This window comes from Leucoraja erinacea, chromosome 26 (assembly GCF_028641065.1).
Source record: "Leucoraja erinacea ecotype New England chromosome 26, Leri_hhj_1, whole genome shotgun sequence".
In the NCBI taxonomy this organism is placed as follows: Eukaryota; Metazoa; Chordata; class Chondrichthyes; order Rajiformes; family Rajidae; genus Leucoraja; species Leucoraja erinaceus.
The window spans coordinates 18,532,242-18,554,761 of NC_073402.1; the positions used below are offsets into that span (position 1 = coordinate 18,532,242).

The 22,520-nt window shown below is 43.4% G+C and overlaps 1 protein-coding gene across 13 annotated transcripts in view; it reads right to left on the reverse strand.

Moving 5' to 3' along the window:
* The window catches only part of LOC129709739 (UPF0500 protein C1orf216 homolog), a 240,470-nt gene that overhangs the window by 20,738 nt on the left and 197,212 nt on the right, over positions 1-22,520 (reverse strand). For 2 of the 13 annotated variants that reach the window (XM_055656286.1, XM_055656278.1), the window contains exon 1: positions 11,403-12,086. The exons of 6 other annotated variants lie outside the window; for them this stretch is intronic. Coding sequence is in view for 1 of the 7 variants with exons in the window: in XM_055656289.1 (XP_055512264.1) it covers positions 11,403-11,523 (121 nt within the window). In the remaining 6 variants the exon portion in view is untranslated. Of the gene's footprint in view, positions 1-8,996; positions 9,121-11,402; positions 12,185-22,520 lie in introns of those variants that run through there. 5 more of the 13 variants (XR_008725561.1, XM_055656287.1, XM_055656281.1 and 2 more) reach the window with 5 other exon arrangements.

Consider the following 22,520-nt stretch of genomic DNA (forward strand, 5'->3'; position numbering starts at 1 on the left):
AGTTAATCCAAAATGCTGATTTATTATGGGTCTGTCCGACTTGCGAGACTTTTTAGGCGACTACAGGATACTATGAGGTCCCCATATGTTCGTCGGAGGTTGCTGGGGTGTCACCGGCATGATGGTGAGTAGTTCCCGCATTCTCTTAACTAGTCGCGGTTTCATTCTGGTCGCCGCTTTGTTGAAAAATTAGCGGCGACAAGAATTTTGGCGCCATGGAGGGTCGTGAGAATTCTCGTGACGTAGGCGCAGTGGCAGCGGGCTGGCAGGAGGTCGTAGGTTGTCGCTGGTGCTGACCGGTGAATTTCATTGGCTCATTGGGGGAAAAAAAAAAAATGTAAAGAGTAGTTTTCAGAACCAAGGATAACCGACCGGTAATGTTAATGTCCGCCGAGCTTCACAGCCGTGTGTCTGGCTGGAGGAATATGCTTCTTGTGTGCGTGTGTGTGTGTGAGTGTGTGTGTGAGAGTGTGAGTGTGAGTGGGTGAGAGTGAGAGTGAGAGTGTGTGTGTGTGTGAGTGTGAGTGTGAGTGTGAGTGTGTGTGTGTGTGTGTGTGTGTTCCACTCTGACAGTCGACATTCCAGTCGCCAGTTTTTCAGCGACCTGAAACGACTTGACAGTTGCCACCAGTTGCCTGAAAAATTGCCAAAGTGGGACAGGCCCATTAGGAGTCTGTTTAAGTCTGAAGAAGGGTTTTGGCCCGAAACGTCGCCTATTTCCTTCGCTCCATAGATGCTGCTGCACCCGCTGAGTTTCTCCAGCAATTTTGTGTACCTAGGAGTCTGTTTAACCCTCCCTCAGTACTACCTCCCTTAGTGCAGTTGCTACTCGTGAATTGCAAGGTACTACAGTGCCCTCCATAATGTTTGGGACCAAGACCCATCATTTATTTATTTGCTGCTGTACTCTACAATTTGAGATTTGTAATAGAAAAAAAAATATCACATGTGGTTAAAATGCACGTTATCAGATTTCAATAAAGTCCATTGTTATACATTTTGGTTTCACCATGTAGAAATTACAGCTGTGTTTATACATAGTCCCCCCCCCATTTGAGGGCCCCATAATATTTGGGACGCATGGCTTCACAGGTATTTGTAATCAGGTGCATAATAATTGCTTCCTTAATGCAGGTAAAAAGAGAGCTCTCAGCACCTGGTCTTTCCTCCAGTCTTTCCATCACCTTTGGAAACTTTTATTGCTGTTTATCAACATGAGGATCCAAGTTGTGCCAATAATAGTCAAATAAGCCATTATGAGACTGAGAATAAAACTGTTAAGAGACATCAGCCAATCCTTAACCAGAATCAACTGTTTGGGGCATCATTAAGAAGAAAGAGAGCACTGATGAACTTACTAATCGCAAAGGGACTGGCAGGCCAAGGAAGACCTCCACAGCTGAAGACAGAAGAATTCTCTGTATAATGAAGAAAAATCCCCAAACACCTGTCCGACAGATCAGAAACACTCTTCAGGATTCAGGTGTGGATTTGTCAATGACCACTGTCCGCAGAAGGCTTCAGGAATAGAAATATAGAGGCTACACTGCAAGATGCAAACCACTGGTTAGCCGCAAAAATAGGATGGTCGGGTTACCACAGTTCTGGGAAAAGGTCTTGTGGACACATGAGAGAATGATTAACTTATATCAGAGTGATGGCAAGAGCAAAGTATGGAGAAGAGAATGAACTACCCAAGATCCAAAGCATACCACCTCATCTGTGAAACACGGTGGCAAGGGAGTTATGGCCTGGGCATGTATGGCTGCTGAACTTACTGGTTGATGATACAACAGCTGATGGTAGTAGCATAATGAATTCTGAAGTGTATAGACACATCCTGTCTGCTCAAGTTCAAACAAATGCCTCAAAACTCATTGGCTGACAGTTCATTCTACAGCAAGACAATGATCCCAAACATACTGCTAAAGCAACAAAGGAGTTTTTCAAAGCTGAAAGATGGCCAATTCAATCACCCGATCTGAACCCAATTGAGCATGTCTTTTATATGCTGAAGAGAACAAGGGGATTAGCCCCCAAAACAAGCATAAGCTAAAGATGGCTGTAATACAGTCCTGGCAGAGCATCAGCAAAGAAGACACCCAGCAAATGGTGATGCCCATGAATCACAGACTTCAAGCAGTTATTGCATGCAAAGGATATGTAACAAAATACAAAACATGACTACTTTCATTTACATGACATTGCTGTGTCCCACACATTATGGTGCCCTGAAATGGGGGGGTGGGGACTATGTATAAACACTGCTGTAAATTCTACATGGTGAAACCAAAATGTATAAAAATGGCCTTTATTAAAATCTGACAATGTGCACTTTAACCACACATGTGATTTTTACTATTACAAATCTCAAATTGTGGAGTACAGAGGCAAATAAATAAATGATGGGCCTTTGTCCCAAACATTACGGAGGGCACTGTATGTGTAGGAAAGAACTGCAGATGCTGGTTTAAATCAAAGATAGACACAAAATGCTGGAGTAACTATGCGGGACAGGCAGCATCTCTGGAGAGAAGGAATAGGTGACGTTTCGGATCAAGACCCTTTTGCTATGCTGAATTTTACAATGCATCATGTTAATCACATCCTAATCAGGATTTGAGTTTAGGAGCAAGGAGGTCCTACTGCAGTTGCACAGGGCTCTGGTGAGAACGCACCTGGAGTACTGTGTGCAATTTTGGTCTCCTGATTTGAGGAAGGACATTATTGCTATTGAGGGAGTAGAACGTAGGTTCATCAAGTTAATTCCCGGGATGGCGGGACTCACAAATGATGAAAGAATGGGTCGGCTGAGCTTGTATTCACTGGAATTTAGAAGGATGAGAGGGAATCTTATAGAAACGAATAAAATATAAAGAGGATTGGACAGGCTAGATACGGGAAAAATGTTCCTGATGTTGGAGGAGTCCAGAACCAGGGGTCACAGTTTAAGGGGTAGGCCATTTAGGATTGAGATGAGGAAAATCTTCTTCACACAGAGAGTCGAGAACCTGTGGAGTTCTCTTCCAGAGAAGGCAGTGGAGGCCAATTCACTGGATGTTTTCAAGAGAGTTAGATTTAGCTCTTAGGGCTAAAGGAATCAAGGGATATGGGGAAAAAGCAGGAACTGTGTACTGATTTTAGATGATCAGCCATGATCATATTGAATGGCGGTGCTGGCTCGAAGGGCCAAATGGCCTACTCCTGCACCTATTTTTCTAAATTTCTAACAGCATTCACATCATAATTCTTATAAATAAATTAATGTGCATTCTTCCTAGAGTTTTAGAATTAGCGAGTGCATTGGCAGTTCCAGAAATATCCCCAGTAGGCAGCATCATGTAAAGCTGATTTCACTGCAGGGCCTTGCAAAGACTTCCATGAAAAAAGGTGTGACATAAGCCTTTTGACCCTGGGGAAAGGTCCATAAATATTCGCAAGAAGGAGCTTGTATGCCAACATCATGTGTACAATGTGGCCTCTATTCTTGTGGCTGAGAGAACCTGAAAATCCAGAAGAAATTTCACAGTAGAAGAATGAGCAAAGTTAGGAGAACAATATCATAAAGTAGCATTACAGGGTTGATATTATCATGAAGCTCAGGTTGTCAAGGCAGCTGTTTCTCTTGCCACGTTTCAGTGCCCGAGGTAGTTTGTGCTATGAATGGTGTACTTGCCATGACCTCTGCATCCCTGCCAACCTCCATAACCCGCAATATAACATATGCTCATTTGCATCAACGGTCTTGTCCAAGAAACTCCTCTCACCTGACATGTTCTCCCTCCTGCTCCACTCCCTGTTAAATCTGTTAAATCTGTTACTCATGCACCACCTTTGGCAAAAACGTATAAAGTTAAAATAGTCATTCTTTTCCCCTTGCTAATGTTCAGGTGGAAGCACTCCTCAAAGTCATGGCACAAACTGCATTCAAAACATCTCGTAAATATTAATCCACAATGGGAAAGAATGCCCTCGGGACTTTTCAGATATGCCTACAGAATTAATTGTGTCACTTACTTTTTTGAAATTAAGTGCACTACCCTTGCAGGACGAGAAATAAAAACCCCATCACAACGTTGAAAAACAACTGGTGCAAAACATATTTATCTGCCATTAATTAATCACATTTCCATTTTTTATCTTGTGGCATCAATGCCACGACAAACTGGTGTGAAATGTTCTGAGGAATGAAAAGTAGGGAACTCAAATTAAGTGACTGATGTAGCATCATCTCAAAAGATTATCATTAAAATAATTGCAACACGGAAAACAAAAAGGTACAATGGTGACTAATAGCTCAGTAAATTGTCTGCAGATAATAAAAGCCTAAAAACCGTAACAACTTTCTTTCATATCAGTAGCTTACTTGCAGTGTGCATGGCTATAGAAACTTGGCACACAATGGGAAGAGGCTAATGTACCATGTTATTTTTCAGCATGTTTCCCTGCACAACACCTTATAGTGATGCCCATCAGAATCTTTATCTAATTCCAGTAACATCAATCATTCAGTGTATCTGTAGACTGTGGATGGCTTGATTGCAAGTCACGTATAGTCTTTATGCTGACTGGATAGCACACAACATAAAAGCTTGTCACTGCACCTCGGTACTCGTTACAACAGTAAACTAAACTAAACGTTAAGAATGCCTTGTATCTTCAAGCTCAATTAAATATTTCTTATAATGCAAGTAATTCTTATACTATTTTACAAGATTTATACCCATGATTCTTTCATTACCCACCCATAATTTATTTGATTGTTAAAATTATACATGGGTTAGTGATTTCAGTGACTTGATGCTAAATATCAAATCCAGGAATGGCGTAGTGGAACTTCTTATGAGTGCATTAAGATATAAATTGTTAGAAGATATTAATGAGCTTAAAGGCAGATATGCCCAATATATGTTCGATTGTATCTAATGATCTAATCTACGGCAAAAAATAAACCAAATATTAAAATTGGAAATTAAATATATCCAGTTTTTATTCATCTATTTCATTAAATCAGTTACACTTTCTTACAGCCCCAATATTTCATTTTATTGCTTCTTACTTGAAATGTTTTTTTTATTCCCTCCTATCTGAATATTTTTGAGTCATTCATCATTTGCAATGCTAAAGGATGAGTGAGTAATTACACTCAGATCTCTCAGTTCTCAGTTTAGTTTATTGTCACCTGTATCGAGGTACAGTTTATTGTCACCTTTTGTTGCTCCCAATCTTGTATAAGAAGCAACCATACAATAAGTGGCAGATGGGTGTAGTAACTAACCTGTGAATTTTCTCTCTTTCCCCATGGGAATGCATTGACCACCAACTTGGTTGGTGAAAATATCAGCGCAAAATCCTTGTGGCATAATTCACTGGTGCATTAACACATTGCACACGTGTAGCAACATTGCTTTATAGGAGAACAACACAAAGTTACTCAGCGGATCAGGCAGCATCACTGGAGAACATGGATAGGTGACATTTCGGGTTGGAACCTTCTTCAGAATCAGATGGGTACCAACCTGAAACCCCATCTGAAGAAGGGTCCCAACCCAAATCATCACCTATCCATGTACTACAGAGATGCTGCCTGATCAGTTGAGTTACTCCATCACTTTGTGTCTTATTTTGTAAACCAGCATCTGCAGTTCCTTGTTTCTTACTTCTTGCTTTAAAGGAGATTTGTTTTCAATGACAAGAGCACTGGGCAAAATACTTCCAAAGGACCTAGGTGAAGAGTCCCAGGCAAATGCCAACAAGATACAAGTTAATACACAACTCACTCTAAGCCAAAAACATTAAACTCATTTGCCTCAGCTCTTTCAACTCTTTGCCATTCTTCACCATTAAATGATTTTCTTTGATTTGTAAAGTAGCTTGATAGAAACGATTGCAAATTGAGAATGTGAGCAAGTCTCAACCAAAGGGTATGAAAGATATGAAGTCAGATTCAATAGATGGAGAAATAGCACTGGCATACTACAAATGACAGCTACAAAAAACCTGATGAAAATTTAACATGAGGCAACCTTGTCTCAAAGGGGATTCATAGATTACTGGTGTCGGAGCTCAGCTTACAGGTATCAGAAAAGGAAGCAAACACTCTCATTTTTCTGCAGCTTCACAGCCAGTGAAATACTTTTTGAAAATGAAGACATTGTATCCAAGTTGCATAGAGCAGGGTCAATAAAGAGCAATCTAATCAAATAATCTGTTTTAACAAATTGGCCAGGAAACTTGACATCTCCTTTGTATAAAAGTGCCCATGGAACTTTACCTCTTTCCGAGGGAACTGACAGACCCTGGAATAAATGTCCCATTCGATATGTAGCACCTCCAACAAGGCAGAACCTCTCACACATTGCATCAAACTACATCCTAGGTTTCTGGTTTAAGTGGATTCTTGTCACATGTACCGAGGTACAGTGAAAAGCTTTTTTTTTGCATGTTATCCAATCAAATCAGATAATACTACACACAAATACAAATCTAACCAAACTCAAGCACAATAGGTAGTGCGAAGAGAACAATGCAGAGGGCACAATATAGTTCACAGCATAATAGCGCAATAGTTTCAGAGACAACGTCCAATGCTGGCAATGAGGTTGAGCTTGTGGAAGTCTAGCTTGTGGAAGGACCTGATAACAGAGGGGAAGAAGCTGTTCCTAAGCTTTGTGGTGCGTGCTTTCAAGGTTCGATATCTTCTGCCTAATGGGAGCAGGGAAAAGGAAGAATGACTGGGATCTGAAAGGTCTTTGATTATGTTGGCCACTTTCCTGGGTCAATGTGAAGTGTAGATGGAGTCAATGGTGGGAAGTCTAGTCTGAGTGATGGACTGGGCTATATCCACAACTCTCTGCATTTTCTTGGGGGTCTTGGGCAGAGTTGTTCCCAAACAAAGCTGGGATGCAACATGTCTGTATGCTTCATATATATTGCATCTGTAGAAGTTTGTTAGTCTTTGGAGACATGTCAAATGTTGTGAGTCACCTGAGGAAGTAGAGGCATTAGTGTTCCTTCTTGGCTGCCGTTGGTAATATTTATGCTAAGGGAGTGGGACGAACCACAACCTACTGACTCAAAGGAAACAGTGCAACCAACTGAGTTAAAACTGAAACTGTAGGTCCAGAGGGGAATAAACAACTCATTAGTCATCAAATAATAAAGCTGCTGCTACTACCTCACAGCTGGAGAGCAGATCTTCAGCTGTGAAGAACTCAGTTGCCAATTTACCAGGTATTTGTTAGTGAAACTCAATAAAAAATATTGTCTTTTGAAACAGCTCACACAGCACTAAATAACTGGCAACATTTTTCTCTGTCTGCAAGGATATTTCCAGTTATCACCCAGGGACTCTGGAAATTTATATCACAAACCCTGCTTTTTTTTGCCAGTTATAGTCTGATATTGTTGCATTAGAAATGTGCTGTGATATGTATATAGAACATTCATCTCCGAGTCTTTGATTGGGAAGATTTAGCAGATAGCAGAGTCTGGTGATGGATTTGCCAGGCATGGAGCAAGCTCTGTAGGGAAGTACATGTACACATAAAGATAGAACTGGGCTTTGTCTTGATTTACTGTACAACTGGTGAAGGTACAACAGGGCAGCTGACACCCACAGACAAGAGGAGGAGGAGGAAAATGTGTTTGTGAAAACCCTTGGTTGTGGCCAAGTGATGATCAGAACCAATGCTGCCTGTGGGAAAATCCTGGTGCACAGAACCAACATAATTCAAGAAAAGAAGATATGATTTCACTACATGCAGTTTCTGTAGAAGAACTGTATTATTCCAATATTCACCTCTGTCCCCATAGAAGGCAGGCCAAATGTGATTCCTAAACCACACCTTCCATCACTGTAAACAACAGGCATTTCAGGTGCCTAGGGATGCCACCACCTGCAGATTCTCCTTCAAGTAACCTAATGTCCAGATTTAGAAATCATTGCTGGTTCTAAATCCTAAAACTCCATACTCAAAGAGCAATGGAGGAACCACAGGATTTGCAGATCTTGAATCTTGAGCAAAACACAAGGTGCTTCATGTAAGTTTCATCAGTCTGAAGAAGAGTCCCAACCCAAAACGCTGCCTATCTATTTCCTCCACAGATGCTGCCTGACCTGCTGAGTTACTTCAGTATGTTACTCCGTTTTGTATTATTGGAGCATTTAAAACAGGAAGATTGCAATGGTTCAAGAAGGAAATATGCAACCTTCTCAATGGTAATATAGTTTTGCCAACAAAGCCCAGATCCTGAAGAATGTTAAAAAAAGATATTTAGCATTAACGGAAAATGCTGAAACATTGGACAGCGCCAGTTATGTTCCAGCGACAGTTGTGTTCAAAGTATTTGCATTTGTTGCTCAAAGACTACTCTATTTTTCTCCAAATGTTACACTTTTCATTGTATCTCATTACACCTGCATATTTAAGAGGGGTTTGGTGGGGATAGTATGGAGGACCTTCCACTCTTGGCATCGTATTGGGACTTCCTTCTCACATGCTACGACTACTTCTTGAAAGAACAAGGATTGGCTATTAAAATGATGATATCATGGAATGGGGAGAGAAGGATTAAAGTTCCCCAAAATCACAATCTATGCTTCTGAATCACAAAATGAGGATGAATCAGAGTTAAATCACTTGAACCAGCAATGTAAAAACCTTCATTATCAGTGGGACTTGAGGAATCCCTCTATGATTGAACAATCTGTGATCGATTTTGTGCCACAACTTCACAAGAACAGTTATTGTTGTAGTTTACTGCAATAGTGCTCGACTGGATGTGCATGTTTTCTACATATAAACTGATTAAAAGTAAGTCTCCAAGCTTCACAAATAATGATATTGTACAATTGTTCAATTATAGGCCGCCAGAGTATTTCAATCTCCAAAGAACCATCCCATCCAATCTTCTTTAGTAATATATTTTGCAGCCACAATTAGATTTATCGTACATTCTGCATCTGGTGTTACCACAATAAACCACCGCCATACCTCACTTTTGCAATGGTAGCATCGCCTTCCTTCCTTCTCATTTAGCAATTGCTTTCTTCTCACTATCCCATTCACCCTGCATTGAAGAGAGAGTCAGCATGGATCTGTAAAGGACTAGTTATATCTAGTGTTTGGAGGAAGTAACAAACGAATGGTACATAAGGACGGTTTCCAGATATTACATAAAGACTTTCAATGTTCTATTAAAGAGACATAATGGAAAAAATGAAAGTGCAACCCAGTGACTTGGACAGGACATTGACAAGATGGTAGGAATGATAACTGTTTATGTATCCATATTTGCAGCATGTGTAGTTTTGTTTAAAAAAAAAAGGATCTACACTGGAGCTAGAAATATTCACTTAAAAAATAAAAAGTGTTGTTTGGATAAACAGAGATTTGTATATCTAAGTTGCTGATGTCACCAAGAGGAATGGGACACTTTTCATATTTGGTGGGGTAGATGAAAATTAACATTTCCGAAAGAAATTGCTGTAACACAGAAGAGCCACAAACAAGTAATGCCTCTTGCCAATCTATGCCAAAAAATCACTGGTATCCACCTGCCAATGTTGAAAATTGCCCAGGTACACCTCAACAACAAAAGGCAGGACAAATCAATCTGGATCATTCCTTCCAGATCAACCATTATCAAAGTGAGGGATGCTGTTATTGACAGTGTTGTAATTCACCAATAAACTACTCACTGATGCCCAGTTGCATTTGGCAGGAATATAATTTCTAAATCTCCCCATCCATAGCCTGGGTCCAAACATCATCCAAAGATCTCATGTCCAGAGGTGAGGTGAGATTGATATATGGCTGTTGAGGCATCGAGAATGGACTCAGTGGGTCAAATGGCCTCCTATCATTCTACGGGAAAGCCTGAAAGCCATTCTGGTAAGACTAATGGACAAAGGGAAAACATTCCAATGGCTAGAAGCAAAAATGAAGATGGAGGTCAATGATCCCAGCCTGTAGAATACAGCAGGACTCCTCAGGGCAGGGATTTAGCACTGCCCATTCCCACCTAGTTCATCAATAATGCTCCTTCTATCATGTCAGATGTAGGATCGTTCATTGATGATCGTGCAAATTCATTTCCACTTGCAAATACTCAGTAAGATCGAGACAACAATCATAACAAGTAACATTCATGGCCAGATGCATTAGTCAATGATCATCTCCAATGATGATAATCTAATCTACCCTTGACATTGCAATGTAATGAATGCCAATGGAGAGTTCCCCACCAACAAACCACGGAATATTGCAGCACCAATACAGCTGGCTATCCTATGGCAAATGACTCTGCTCCTGACACTCCAATGCTGTTCCACCTTCAATCAGGAATACTCTACTTAGTTATCCGAGTTGCAGTGCCAACAACTCTCATGAAGCTCAACACAATCCAGGACAAAGTAGCCTGTCTGATGGCACCTCCTCCTCCTCCATCGTAAAGTATTCATTGCCTCCACCACCTGCACACAGTAGTTGCAATATGTACCATGTGCAAATGCACGGCTTAACTCATCCAGGCTACTCTGGGATCACTTCCCAAATCCATGATTACCACCATAACCTCCAGAACCCATGAGCTGTAGGACAAAGATGGGCAAAGAAAACAAGGTTGTGAACTCCACCAACAGCTGCCTCACCTGGACTGAAAATATATCACTGGTCCTTTATAGTCATGAAGTGTAAATCATGTAACTCACTGTGGGAGTATCTGCACTAGAAAGACTGCAATGGTTCAAAAGAGCCACCATCTCAAGGGTATCTAGGGATTGGCTATAAATGTTGGTTGGCCTTGTCAGAGCATAATTGTGTTTTTTTTAATCTCATCTCCAGTGCCCTTCCTTTGGTACTTATAATCCTTACACCTCGCCCTCGACACACAACCACTCTCCACTATTAATTCCCCCTCTCCCTCTCGCCCCTCTTGTCTCCAGCTACCTCTCCTTCACTGCCGGTTCTCTGCCCCAGCGCCCAGTTCCTCTGCGAGTTCCCCGGTGACTGCGATAAATTTCAATGACACAGCTCCCCATCTACATGTAAAAAAAAAACACAAGACTGCTTCACAGTCTCGCCCTGTGGAGAAGTGGGGGGGATGTATTTCATTATCTTTAACGCCGAAATCTCTTTTGAAACCAAAAACGGAAAGGGATTTAAACGAAATCCCCGATTCCGGTTCCATGTCTCGCTAATAAAATCCGCACATGTTTCAAATACTTTCCGTCTGTGACATCCAAATTCAGACTCGGGCTTCGCTTCAATTCCGCACTGTTTCCTCCGTAGACGGAACCGTACCCGCCCACGGACACATGAAACCCCCGTCGCCTAATCTCTCAAATACCCAGCAATGTTTACACAGTGTAACGTCTGCCGCTGGGTACAATCACTGACCTGTCATCCAGAAAGGTGCGCTCCTCTTGCTTGCTCTCCGCTGAAATCGCATCGCAGCCTTGATCCTTGCAGCGAGCGGAAATGCATCACGCAACAAGCTCAGCAGCGGCAACACCGTCATTTCAAGCCTACACAGGAAGCCTCCGCTCACCGTTCATGCTTCACCTTCCTAACAACGGACAGCACCAGCCCTGGTTAGCTCTGCCGTGGGATCAGGGCGCAGAAACCACCTCTGCAGAACTGTCCCGGAGTCTCCAGGGTTTAAGCCGAGGGAGCGACATTATTTGCAGGGAAGAACTGCAGGTGCTGGTTTAAACCGAAGATAGACACGAAATGTTGGAGTAACTCAGCGGGACAGGCATCATCTCTGGAGAGAAGAAATTGGTGACGCTTCGGGTCGAGCCCCTTCAGACATTATTTCATCGCCCTTGAAAACTTAAGAGTGACGAGCAGAATTGAAAAAAAAAATAATCTGCTTTTCAATTACAGAAATTATATACTTTAAAAATCTTGCAGATGCTGGAAACCTGATATAAAACATAAAATGCTGGAAACAAGTCAATTGGTCAGGCAGCATCTGTGGGAAGAGAGACAGTGTTAATATTTCATCGTGAAGATGTGGACCAGATAGTGGTAATGATTGAAGATCATCTCTGGAGAGAAGGAATGGGTGACGTGACCCGAAACGTCACCCATTCCTTCTCGCCAGAGATGCTGCCTATCCCGCTGAGTTATTCCAGCATTTTGTGTCTATCTTTGATTTCTACCAGCACCTGCAGTTCTTTTCTGTCTCGCCCCGTGGAGAAGGGGGGGGGGGGGGGGGGGGGGGATAATGCTTGGTTTATTGAACAGGTTAATCCATGCCAGATGGGTGCAGAAGAGGTTTACCAGAATAATGTCTGGATGAGGGGGTATTAGATACAGGGAGAGGTCGGACAGACTTGGATTGTTTTCTCAGGAACAACGGAGGTTGTTGGAAGACCTGATAGAAATATATAAAATTATGAGAAACAGATAGGGTAGACAGTCAGAATCTTTCTCCCAGAATGGAAAAATGTAATACTAGAGGTGTGTGGGGTCAAGACAACCACCTAGCTCTTAACGTCAGCAAGACAAAATAATACAGGTTTGTAGGTTAATTGGCTTGGTAAATGTAAAAATTGTTCCTAGTGGGGTTTGAATAGTGTGAATATGCGGGGATCGCTGGTCGGCACGGACCCGATGGGCCAAAGGGCCTGTTTCCGCGCTGTATCTATGAACTAAACTAAACTAAATTGGTCATTGACCGAAGGAATCGAGGGGTGAACGCAACCCTGTCCTCATCAACGGAGCTGCTGTGGAGATGGTCAACTGCTTTAAGAGACTGGCATCCATTTTACCTGCAACTGCTCTGCTCTTCACTGCTTGAACCTGCAGAGTTCAAGAATCCAGCGGCCTCTGATCTCCATTTGAAACCGCAGCCTTGCTCTGAGCTCTTCATGTTTGTTTTCAAGAGATTGAAGGTTAGCTAGAAGTATGCTGGGGAAGGGGGGAGGTGTTGGCTGAAATCCCCATCATGTCAGCTGCACCTGGAGGCCCTCAGCTCTCTGACTGCCGTTCCTTCCTTGTCTGTTAGTACTCACAGTGGTGCCTGTAGCGTCGGGTCTAATAAAGATCGGCAGTTCTGAGCATTCCTTTGATTTAGGGATGATTGTCAGGAGACTTTCAGCACTGGATCTAATGACTTTTCTGGCACTGGATCTGATCATTAATAAGGAAAAAACATATTGTGTATGACTGGAATCACAACTAGGTGAGAACACACATAGGTGGCAGGTTTATATTCCTGAAGGACATTAGGGAACCACTTTACAATCTAAGATTATTTTTAAACCTTACATTCACAAGCAATAAAAACAACAACTGAATGTTCCCAACGTGTGGTTGTGGGATTCTGAAATCTGCCACTGGGTTATTATATTTAACACTAAAATATAATATTTTAATATAAAATATAAATATAATAGTATTAGTAATGGTAATATATTTGGAAAGGATAAGCAGAAATGAGCCATTTAGAGTGATAGATATTCATAAACAGCCCAGACACAGGCCCTTTGGCACTAATTGTCCATGCTAACAAAGATGCCCATTTGCCCACATTTGGCCCATTAATAAACCTTTCTTATTCATGTACCTGTCCAAATGTCTTTTAAATGTTGTTATTACCTGCCTTAACCGCCTCCTCTGGCAGCTTATTCCATATGCCTAGCAACTTCTGTGAGAAAAGGTTGCCCCTCAGATTCCTATTAAATCTTTCCCCTCTCAACTTAAGTCTAGGTCTTGATTCTCCTACCCTGGGAAAAAGATGTGCATTCACCCTCTCTGTTTACCTCATGATTTTCTACACATTTACAATATCACCCCTCGGCCTCCTGGGTTTCAAGGAGTAAAGTCCTGGCCTGCCCAACCTTTGCCTCAATTCCTGGCACCATTGTTGTAAATCTTTTATGCACTCCTTCCAGCTAAGTGTCATCTTTCTTATAGTGGAATGAGCTAAACTGAACACAATACTCAAAGAGTGGCCTTTCCATCATCTGGTACAACTGTAACATAATGGCCCAACTCCTTTACTCAATGCCATGCATGCTGCACACCTTCTCCACTGTTCTATCTACATGTGATGCCACTTTCTGGGAACTGCGCACTTGTTCTCCAAGTGCTTCTGTTCTACAACACTCACCAAGGTCCTACAGTTCACATGAAAGGCTTGCCCTGCTTTAATTTACAAAAATGCAACACCTCACACTAATCTGAATTGGATGCCATTTCTAATTGCTTGGCCCTCTTGCCCAGCTGTTCAAGTTGGCAGGGCTGCCAACATTGGGTGAGAGTTGGGAGTGAGAAATTGAAAGAGACCAAGCCCGAGGGAGCATAGCGACCGGGGGGGGGGGGAGGCCTTGGGCGGGGGGGGGGGGGGGGGTGGGGGGGGGAGGGGGGGGGGGGGGGGGGGGGGGGGGGGGGGGGGGGGGGGGGGGGAGGGGGGGGGGGGGGGGGGGGGGGGAGGAGGGGGGGGGGGGGGGGGTGTCCCCCTCCCATTGGTATGGAACATTTGCATTTTTCAGCTTGAAATTGTGTAATATGGTGCATACTGTAGCGAGTATTTTAACCTACACTTGAATGCAATATATATGCTTTAAATTGGATTGGAGCGTTTTTGAAAGGGGGGAGGCTGTGCGATCGATCACTGGCCTTGGGGGTACCCGGTGAGGGAATGGAGCAACCGAGTGGGGAGAGGGTGTGGAAGAAGGGTGTCCCCCCTCCCAGGATAGGAACTTTTTGAAATTTGATGTATTAAAATCATGTTTTAGTGCACTGTAGAAGTATGATTTCAATGTTTTTTGTATGAAGTATTTTTAAGAGGCTACTTTTTAAGGGGTAACTTTATCCACACAAAGGGTGATGGGTGTATGGAACAAGTTGCCAGAGGAGGTAGTTGAGGCAGGGACCATCCCAACATTTTAGAAAAAGTTAGACTGATACATGGATAGGACAGGTTTGGAGGTATGGACCAAAAGCAGGTAGCGTAGCTGGGACATGTTGGCGGGTGTGGGCAAGTTGCGCTGAAGGGCCTATTTTCACACTGTATCACTCTATGACTACATTATACCTCCACCATGCATGCATGCTTCAAAATCAAGTGATCAGGTTTTATTGTCATATACTCAAGCATAGAAACATAGAAAATAGGTACAGGAATAGGCCATTCGGCCCTTCGAGCCAGCACTGCCATTCAATATGATCATGGCTATTCTTCTAAAATCAGTACCTCTTTCCTGGTTTTTCCCCATATCCCTTGATGTCGTTAGCCCCAAGAACTGAATGTAACTCTCTCTTGAAAACATCCAGTGAATTGGCCTGCACTGCCTTCTGTGGCAGAGATTTCCACAGATTCACAACTCGTTCAAGCGCTTTTGATTGCAACATGCGCCTTAATTTAGTTCAACAAAGAAACTGACAAGTTACTAAAGAAAGTTTGATCTCATCTCAGTCCTAACTGGCCCCCCCTTTATTCTTAAACTGTGACCCATGGTTCTGAACGCCCCCAACATCGGGAACATTTTTCCTGCAGTTACAGTAAGTGAAAATCTAGCAGGCAAGCAGGATGCTTTCTCCAACCACCCCCATTTGAAGTCCACTTTCTTCCACCGTATCTACCCAGTGCTTGGTACTTACCAGCAGCCACTGGTTGTCCTCCAGGATGCACCGAGCCGCAGCCTGATCCATGCCGGTCACCTGGGCGAATTTGGCACAGAGACTCTCACGGCAGCGGCGCAACGCTTCGACGCCTCCGACGGCCCGGGACTCTTGCACTGAGGCTGCTCCATGGCCGGAGCTGCAGTGAGCGACTCACCAGCCCGGCAAACACTCTCCAGCCCCTCTCCCCGTCCGTATCTGTCACCGCCGCTGGTTCTGCTTCCAACACCCTCGGCCCATGCAGTTGATATGAGTTTTGACATTTTCGTTGATCACAGAATTTCTCACAACAGAGCGAGAGAAATTTGTGATCAGCGTGAGAATTTGGTGAAATGTGTGATTCTCACGCTCAATGCATGGGAGTTGGCAGCCCTGCCTCTCTATCCCCCTCTCCCTCCCCCCTCTCTCTCTCTCCCCTCTCTCTCTCTCCCCTCTCTCTCCCCCTCTCTTTCTCTCCCCTCTCTCCCTCCCTCTCTCTCTTTCTCCCTCCCTCTCTATCTCTCCCTCTCTCTCTCCCTCTCTACACACTCTCCCCTCTCTCTCTGTCTCTCCTCTCACCTCTCTCTCTTCCCCCCTCTCTCTCTCATCTCTCCTCCTCTCTCCCCCATTTCTCCCTCCCACCTCACTCTCCCCCTGGCTCTCTCTCCCCTCTCTCTTTCTCCTCTGTCTCTATCTCTATTTCTCTTTGCCCCCATCTCTCTCTCTTCCCCCTCTCTCTCTCTCTGTGTTACCACTCCTCTCTCTCCCTGCCTCTCTCTGTGTGCCCTCTCCATCCCCTCTCTCTTCCCTCCCTCGTGTCTTTTTTTTCTCTCTATGTCTCTCCCTCTCTTTCCCTCTCTCCTTCTCTCTCTCTCTCTCTCTCCCTCTCTCTCTCTCCCTCTCTATCTCCCTCTTCCTCTCTCATCCCCTCTCTCTCTGCACTTTTTCTCCTCCTCTCTCCCTCTCCCCCCCCCCCCCCACTCTCCCTGTCTCCTTCCCCCCCCCTCTCTCTCTCTGTCCCTTCGGCACAGAGACTCTCACGGCAGCGGCACAACGCTTCCGACGGCTCCGCGGCCCGGGACACTCGCACTGTCCGGAGTGCTCCATGGCCGGACTGCAGCGAGCGACTCTCTAGCCCCGCAAACACTCGCAGCCAGGCAAACACGTCGCCAGTCCCAGCTCCCCGCATCTGTTCCCGCCGCTGGTTCTGCTCCCATCCCTCCCTCAGCCTCGGCTCTCCAACACCCGCGGACCATGCAGTTTATCCGAGTTTTTAAATTTTCGGTAATCACAAAATTTCTCACCACTGAGCGTGAGAAATTTATGATCAGCGTGAGGGCATGAGAGTTTGCTTGAGGACGTGAGTCTCACACTCAAAGCGTGAGAGTTGGCAGCTCTGAGTTGTAGTTGTTGATAACCTTCATTACTGCCTACAACATCAGCTATTTTAGTTTAATCTGCAAACTTATTAACCATGCCTTGTACATGCCTTATATAAATGCCTAACAACATTGGGCCCAGCACTGATCTCTGTTGTACAGCATTAGTTACAGGCCTCCAGTTTGAAAAACAACATTCCACCATCACCCTCTGCTTCCTACTATCAAGCCAATTATGTGTACAATTAACTAGCTCTTTCTGGATCCCAAGCGATCAAATCTTCCAGGCTAGCCTATCATACAGGACCTTGAAAAAAACCTTCCTAAATGCCATGTATACAATGTCCACCACTCTAACCTTGTCATTCCTCTTGGTTGCCTCTTCACACAACTCTGAACGGATTTGTGAAATACAATTTCCCACACACAAAGACATGTATACTATCCATAATCAGTCCTTGCTTATCCAAATGCTGGTAGATCCTATCACTCAGAATCTCCTTCAGTAACTTCCCCATCACTAATGCCAGGCTCACTGGTCTATAGTTCCTTGGTTTATCGTTGCTGCCCCTCTTAAATAATAGTACATCATTAGCCACCCACTAGTCTGCCAGAAATTCACTTGTGTCAAAAGAATTTGCAAATATCTCTGCAAGGGCCTCTGTATCCCACAAGGTCTGAGGATGCTATTGGTTGAGCCCTGGGGATTTATTCACCTTAACATACCTCCTCTTTGGTAATCCATATATGGTCCATGTCAACCTACATTCATGTACCTGTCCAACTTTCTTTTAAATGTTAGTATTGTACCTGCCTAAACTACTTCTTCTGTCGAAAGGAATTACTTCCTCTGTTGAGATCATGGAATCTAAGGCATTTGATGAGCGTTTGACAGCACTGGGCCTGTAGTCACTAGAGTTTAGAAGGATGAGGGGGACCTCATTGAAACTTACCGAATAGTGAAAGGCCTGGATAGAGTGGATGTGGAGCGGATGTTTCTGCTAGTGGTAGAGTCTAGGACCAGAAGTCATAGCAGAATTAAAGGACGTTCCTTTAGGAAGGAGGTGAGGAAGAATTTATTTAATCAGAGGGTGGTGAATCTGTGGAATTCATTGCCACAGAAAGCTATGGAGGCCAAGTCAATGGATATTTTTTATAGATTCTCTATAGATAGACAGGGATAGATAGATTCTCGATTAGTATGGATGTCAGGGGTGATGGTGGGAAGACTTGAAAATGGGGTTAAGAGAGAAAGATAGATCAGTTCATAGATCAGCCATGATTGAATGACGGAGTTGATGCACCAAATGGCCTAATTCTGCTCCTATCACTTATTAACTTATGAACTTATGAATTGAGGCAAATAGGTTTGCCACAGTAAAAACTGATGAGAAATATTCACTAAAAATCTCTTTCACCTCCTTCCACTCCACACATTCCTTCCTTTCATTTGATGCTTACAAAATAGGATACTGAGGACAGGGTAACTTTTCAATTAATTGAAAATAAAATGAGAAATATCATAAAAATTGAAAAGGAAAAATTATGGAAATCAGTTAATCTGAATGAAGATATAATATTAGAGCCCAGTGGGAAAGATGTTGTAGTTTCCCTGAGATATATTCAAGGTCTGCAGGGGAAATGGGGGAATGAGGACATAACGGGCTCTATTTAGATTGGATGTGCATCAGAGGAACGGAATATGGTGTGTGCATACCAATTTTCAAAAGGCAGGTTTAAACCAGACTGAATAGAATTATTAAATATGTGATCTACAAATCTGATTGGAAACTAAAATCCATTTTATTTCCAGATATAAATCCTACAAAAATGCAGCATTATTTCAAAATACAAAGAGCCTGTAGTTATTTTTTATTCCGTCAGCATCAAAGTAAAATGAATTACGAACAACTAACTAGTGATTGATTTATAATTACAGTATTTCAGAATTGTCAAAAATGTGAAAATTAACTTTAATTAACTTTGCACATTAGATAAACACAAAAAGCTGGAGTAACTCAGCAGGTCAGACAGCATCTCTGGACAAAAGCAATAGGTGACGTTTTGGGATGAGAGCCTTCTTCGGACAGTCAGGAAAAAGGAAAACGAGAGATATGGGTGATGATATAGAGAGATATAGAACAAATGAATGACATATATGCAAAAAAGTAACTTCTTCTTGCATATGGCGTGCACAGCCTAAAGTTGTAGGACAGTTTGTTCTATTTGATCTTATTTGATTGTGCATGCCGGGTCGATTGCATTCGTCAAAACAATCCACGTGAAGGTTGCAATATTCCACCCCGCAAAAAAGTAACGATGATAAGGGAAACAGGCCATTGTTAGCTGTAGGCTAGGTGAACACATAGTTGAATGAAAACTATATGAGAAATAACCATGGAAATAATTGAACCATGGAACAAATTTTAATCATTATTTATTTGCATTTTACAATAAAATAAATGTATATATACACATTGCTCTTGACAATGTACGGTTAATCCATAAACTCCTGAGAATCTCATCAGCAGAAGCTGGAAAGTAAAAAAAACACTAAAACAAAAAGGAATCAGTCCAATGGTGGCGAAAGGGGTGAACAAAGCTTGAATTAACATGTTTAAAGAAATTCAGTTGTGGTCTATCTTTAGACCAGGAAGACCAAGAAGCTTCTACTTTGTCATTGCCACAAACCACTGCAAAGGACCGCTTCTATTTCCCTCTCCCTCTCCCCACTTGTCTCTGACCCCTTTAACTCCACCCCCACAAGCTCCCTGTGGTCACTAATACCCTGTAAGTATATGTTGGTTAAACTTTGGAAATACTTTGGAAATCAGTGAAAAGGGAGGCAAGAGTGAATATATCCTCCCTGGAAGATGAATTAAAAGCACTTGTAAAATTTCACACTGTAGTTGAATTATTTCGAGAGCTATTTTCTCCCGTGTCAAAAGCAACCTCTCAAAATAAACTAAAATATTTATTTCATCTGTCACTGAACGTTCCTCTTCACCATCAGGATTTTATGATTATATTATCTTGTCACACAGACGTCTGAGGAAGTGGTCCATGAAACAATAAACAAGCTGGTTAACTGTCTCTTCAACACAAATCAATTGGCTCCTTTCTTAAAAACTGTATATCTGAAAACATCTTATCTCTCAGAGATTAAAAGTCATCAAACATACAGTAATATTTTTCACATCATATGAATGATCAGCCCTGTCTGAGAATGATTGGAATTTCAGGCAATCAATATGAGCTTTCATGGAGATATGTTCCCATATAATCACACTGAAGTCATTGGTTTTCATTTATCTCCTCCTTCTGCCTGTTTATTGCCGCATAGTAAATGGCCATGGATGATTAGAAATTGTTCTGGACAAATCACAATGGAAACTTTCAAAATGTCTTGATTTGTTTTAAGTCCTTCCGCTTCTTTTAAATCTTGAAGTACCTCATCTGTATTGACAAAAGAACACAAGAAAATAGGAGAGTGGTAGGTCACCAGATCCCACAAACCTGTCCTGCCATTCAATATGATCATGGCCAATCTATACTGGCCTCTTCTGTGCCAGTTCCCCATTACTCGCAGTTTGTTGTTAAATTGCATTACTCTATAAGTTTCTAACAAGAACAAATGTAATGACGTTAAAAATTTGTAGTTAGTAAATCACAGTTACTTGGACCAATTAATTAATGGATCAGATCATTGCAAAGAGCTTAATATTGTTTTGCTCTGATACTAACATTCTGCCTGAAAATGATTCTTCTGGGAGCTGATCAGTTGCAGGATTTTACTTCGGAGTCACGTGAGTGACTACGTGAAGAACCCGCTCAGCACGCATGCGCGGCATTACGCCAGCAGTGCAACAAGCGGCTACAGCGGGAGTCAGGCGCTCCCGCTGCAATTTAAAAGACGGACCGTCAGGTAAGTGAACTGAGGTCGGCTTTACTTACCAAAGAAGAGCCGTCTGATTTCTCTTTCAGAATGAGTACACCAAAGAAAAGGCTCTCAAATAAATCTGTCCCCCGTTCGACTCCACCAGAGAAGCGTTCCATCAGGGGGGGGCAGCAACAGGCAGTAGGAACGCTAACCGAGCGCTCCGCTATCCCCGACACCGTGCCGAGCCCAGCCCCGCTAGCGCCTGAGCAGCGGGCTGGAGGTAAAGCTACCAGGAAAAGCGTCCGGCCGGTGGTTTCCGACACGTCAGACGGGGACGTCTATCCACCTGGGCGGGGGAGAGACAGTCGCCTGAGCCGCGTGGAACGGCTCCTGGAGCAGGTGCTCCAGCGAGGTGCGCCCCAGGAGAGGCGCTCTCGCAGAGGGAGGTCAGGCACTCCCTCCACAGTGCCTTGTGTACTGTCCATTGCTTCCTCCTTACCCAAGGGTAGCTTTGGTGACCAGGACTGGGCTGGTCAAGAAGATGGCTGAAGATCTCGGCAGTATGCAAGGGGTGCAGGAACAGGAAGAGCTGCTTGGTGTAGTGGACCGCTACGTGGCAACCCCACGTGCAGGAAGACCGTTAGGAGCCAAACTAGCGGCCAGCATCAACCACCTCTCCAACAGGGCTCTACAGGAGTAGGTGGTCAATGATGCTTTAGAAACATATACAGCGCCTGAGAACTGTGAGTCCCTCAAAGTGCCAGCTGTGAACAGCCAAATCTGGGGGCACATTGGGACAAACATCCGACACCACGAGCTAAAACTGCAGCGGATCCTCAGGCTCCTGATGTCGGCCATCACTTTGTTTGCTCGTTCCGTGGACAACACCGAGATGACCACCACTCAACAGGATACTCTCGCCTGTTGTGCAATGCGCAATTTGAGATTAACAACCTGCGTAAAGAAATAATAAAACCTGCCATCAATCCTAAATTTGCGGGGTTACGCAAAACATACTGCTCTTTGGCAATGACCTCCCTAAGCGAATGAAGGATATGGCCGAGGCCTCAAAAACTTTCGGTCTCATGAAGGCAGGGCATGGGACGAGCAAACCTAGAGCAATAAACATCAAGTGGCAGCACCCCGTCGCGTACACCAGTCGTAGTCCACCATATAGGACTGGTGAAAGCTCAGGGTCCGCATTCTATCACCGTAAGTCTTTTTTAGACCAGGGCCCAGAGCGGACTCATTGGAAAATGCGCCACCCCCCAACGTCAACGTCAACGCCACATCAGACAACACACAAGCCTCGTGGGACCGGCGGGAACCAGAGGAAATACCCATAACCAAGGAGGTAGGTGGGTCTGGTTCGTACCAGCATATAGAAAGAAGGGGCTTAATACTAACAGGGGGGAAATTACACCAGTTTAAAGAAGCATGGGAGTCTATCACGAGTGATCAGTATATACTCAATGGCATTAGTGGATACAAAATACAATTCATAACAGGTAAATTGCCACCAGTTCAACATTTACCCCAAAGGGTATTTTCCCTCTCAGTGAAAGAAAAGCGAGAGGGACAAGTTGAACTGATGAGACTAATTACAACGGGTATCATTGAAAAAACAAAACATGAACCCTTGGA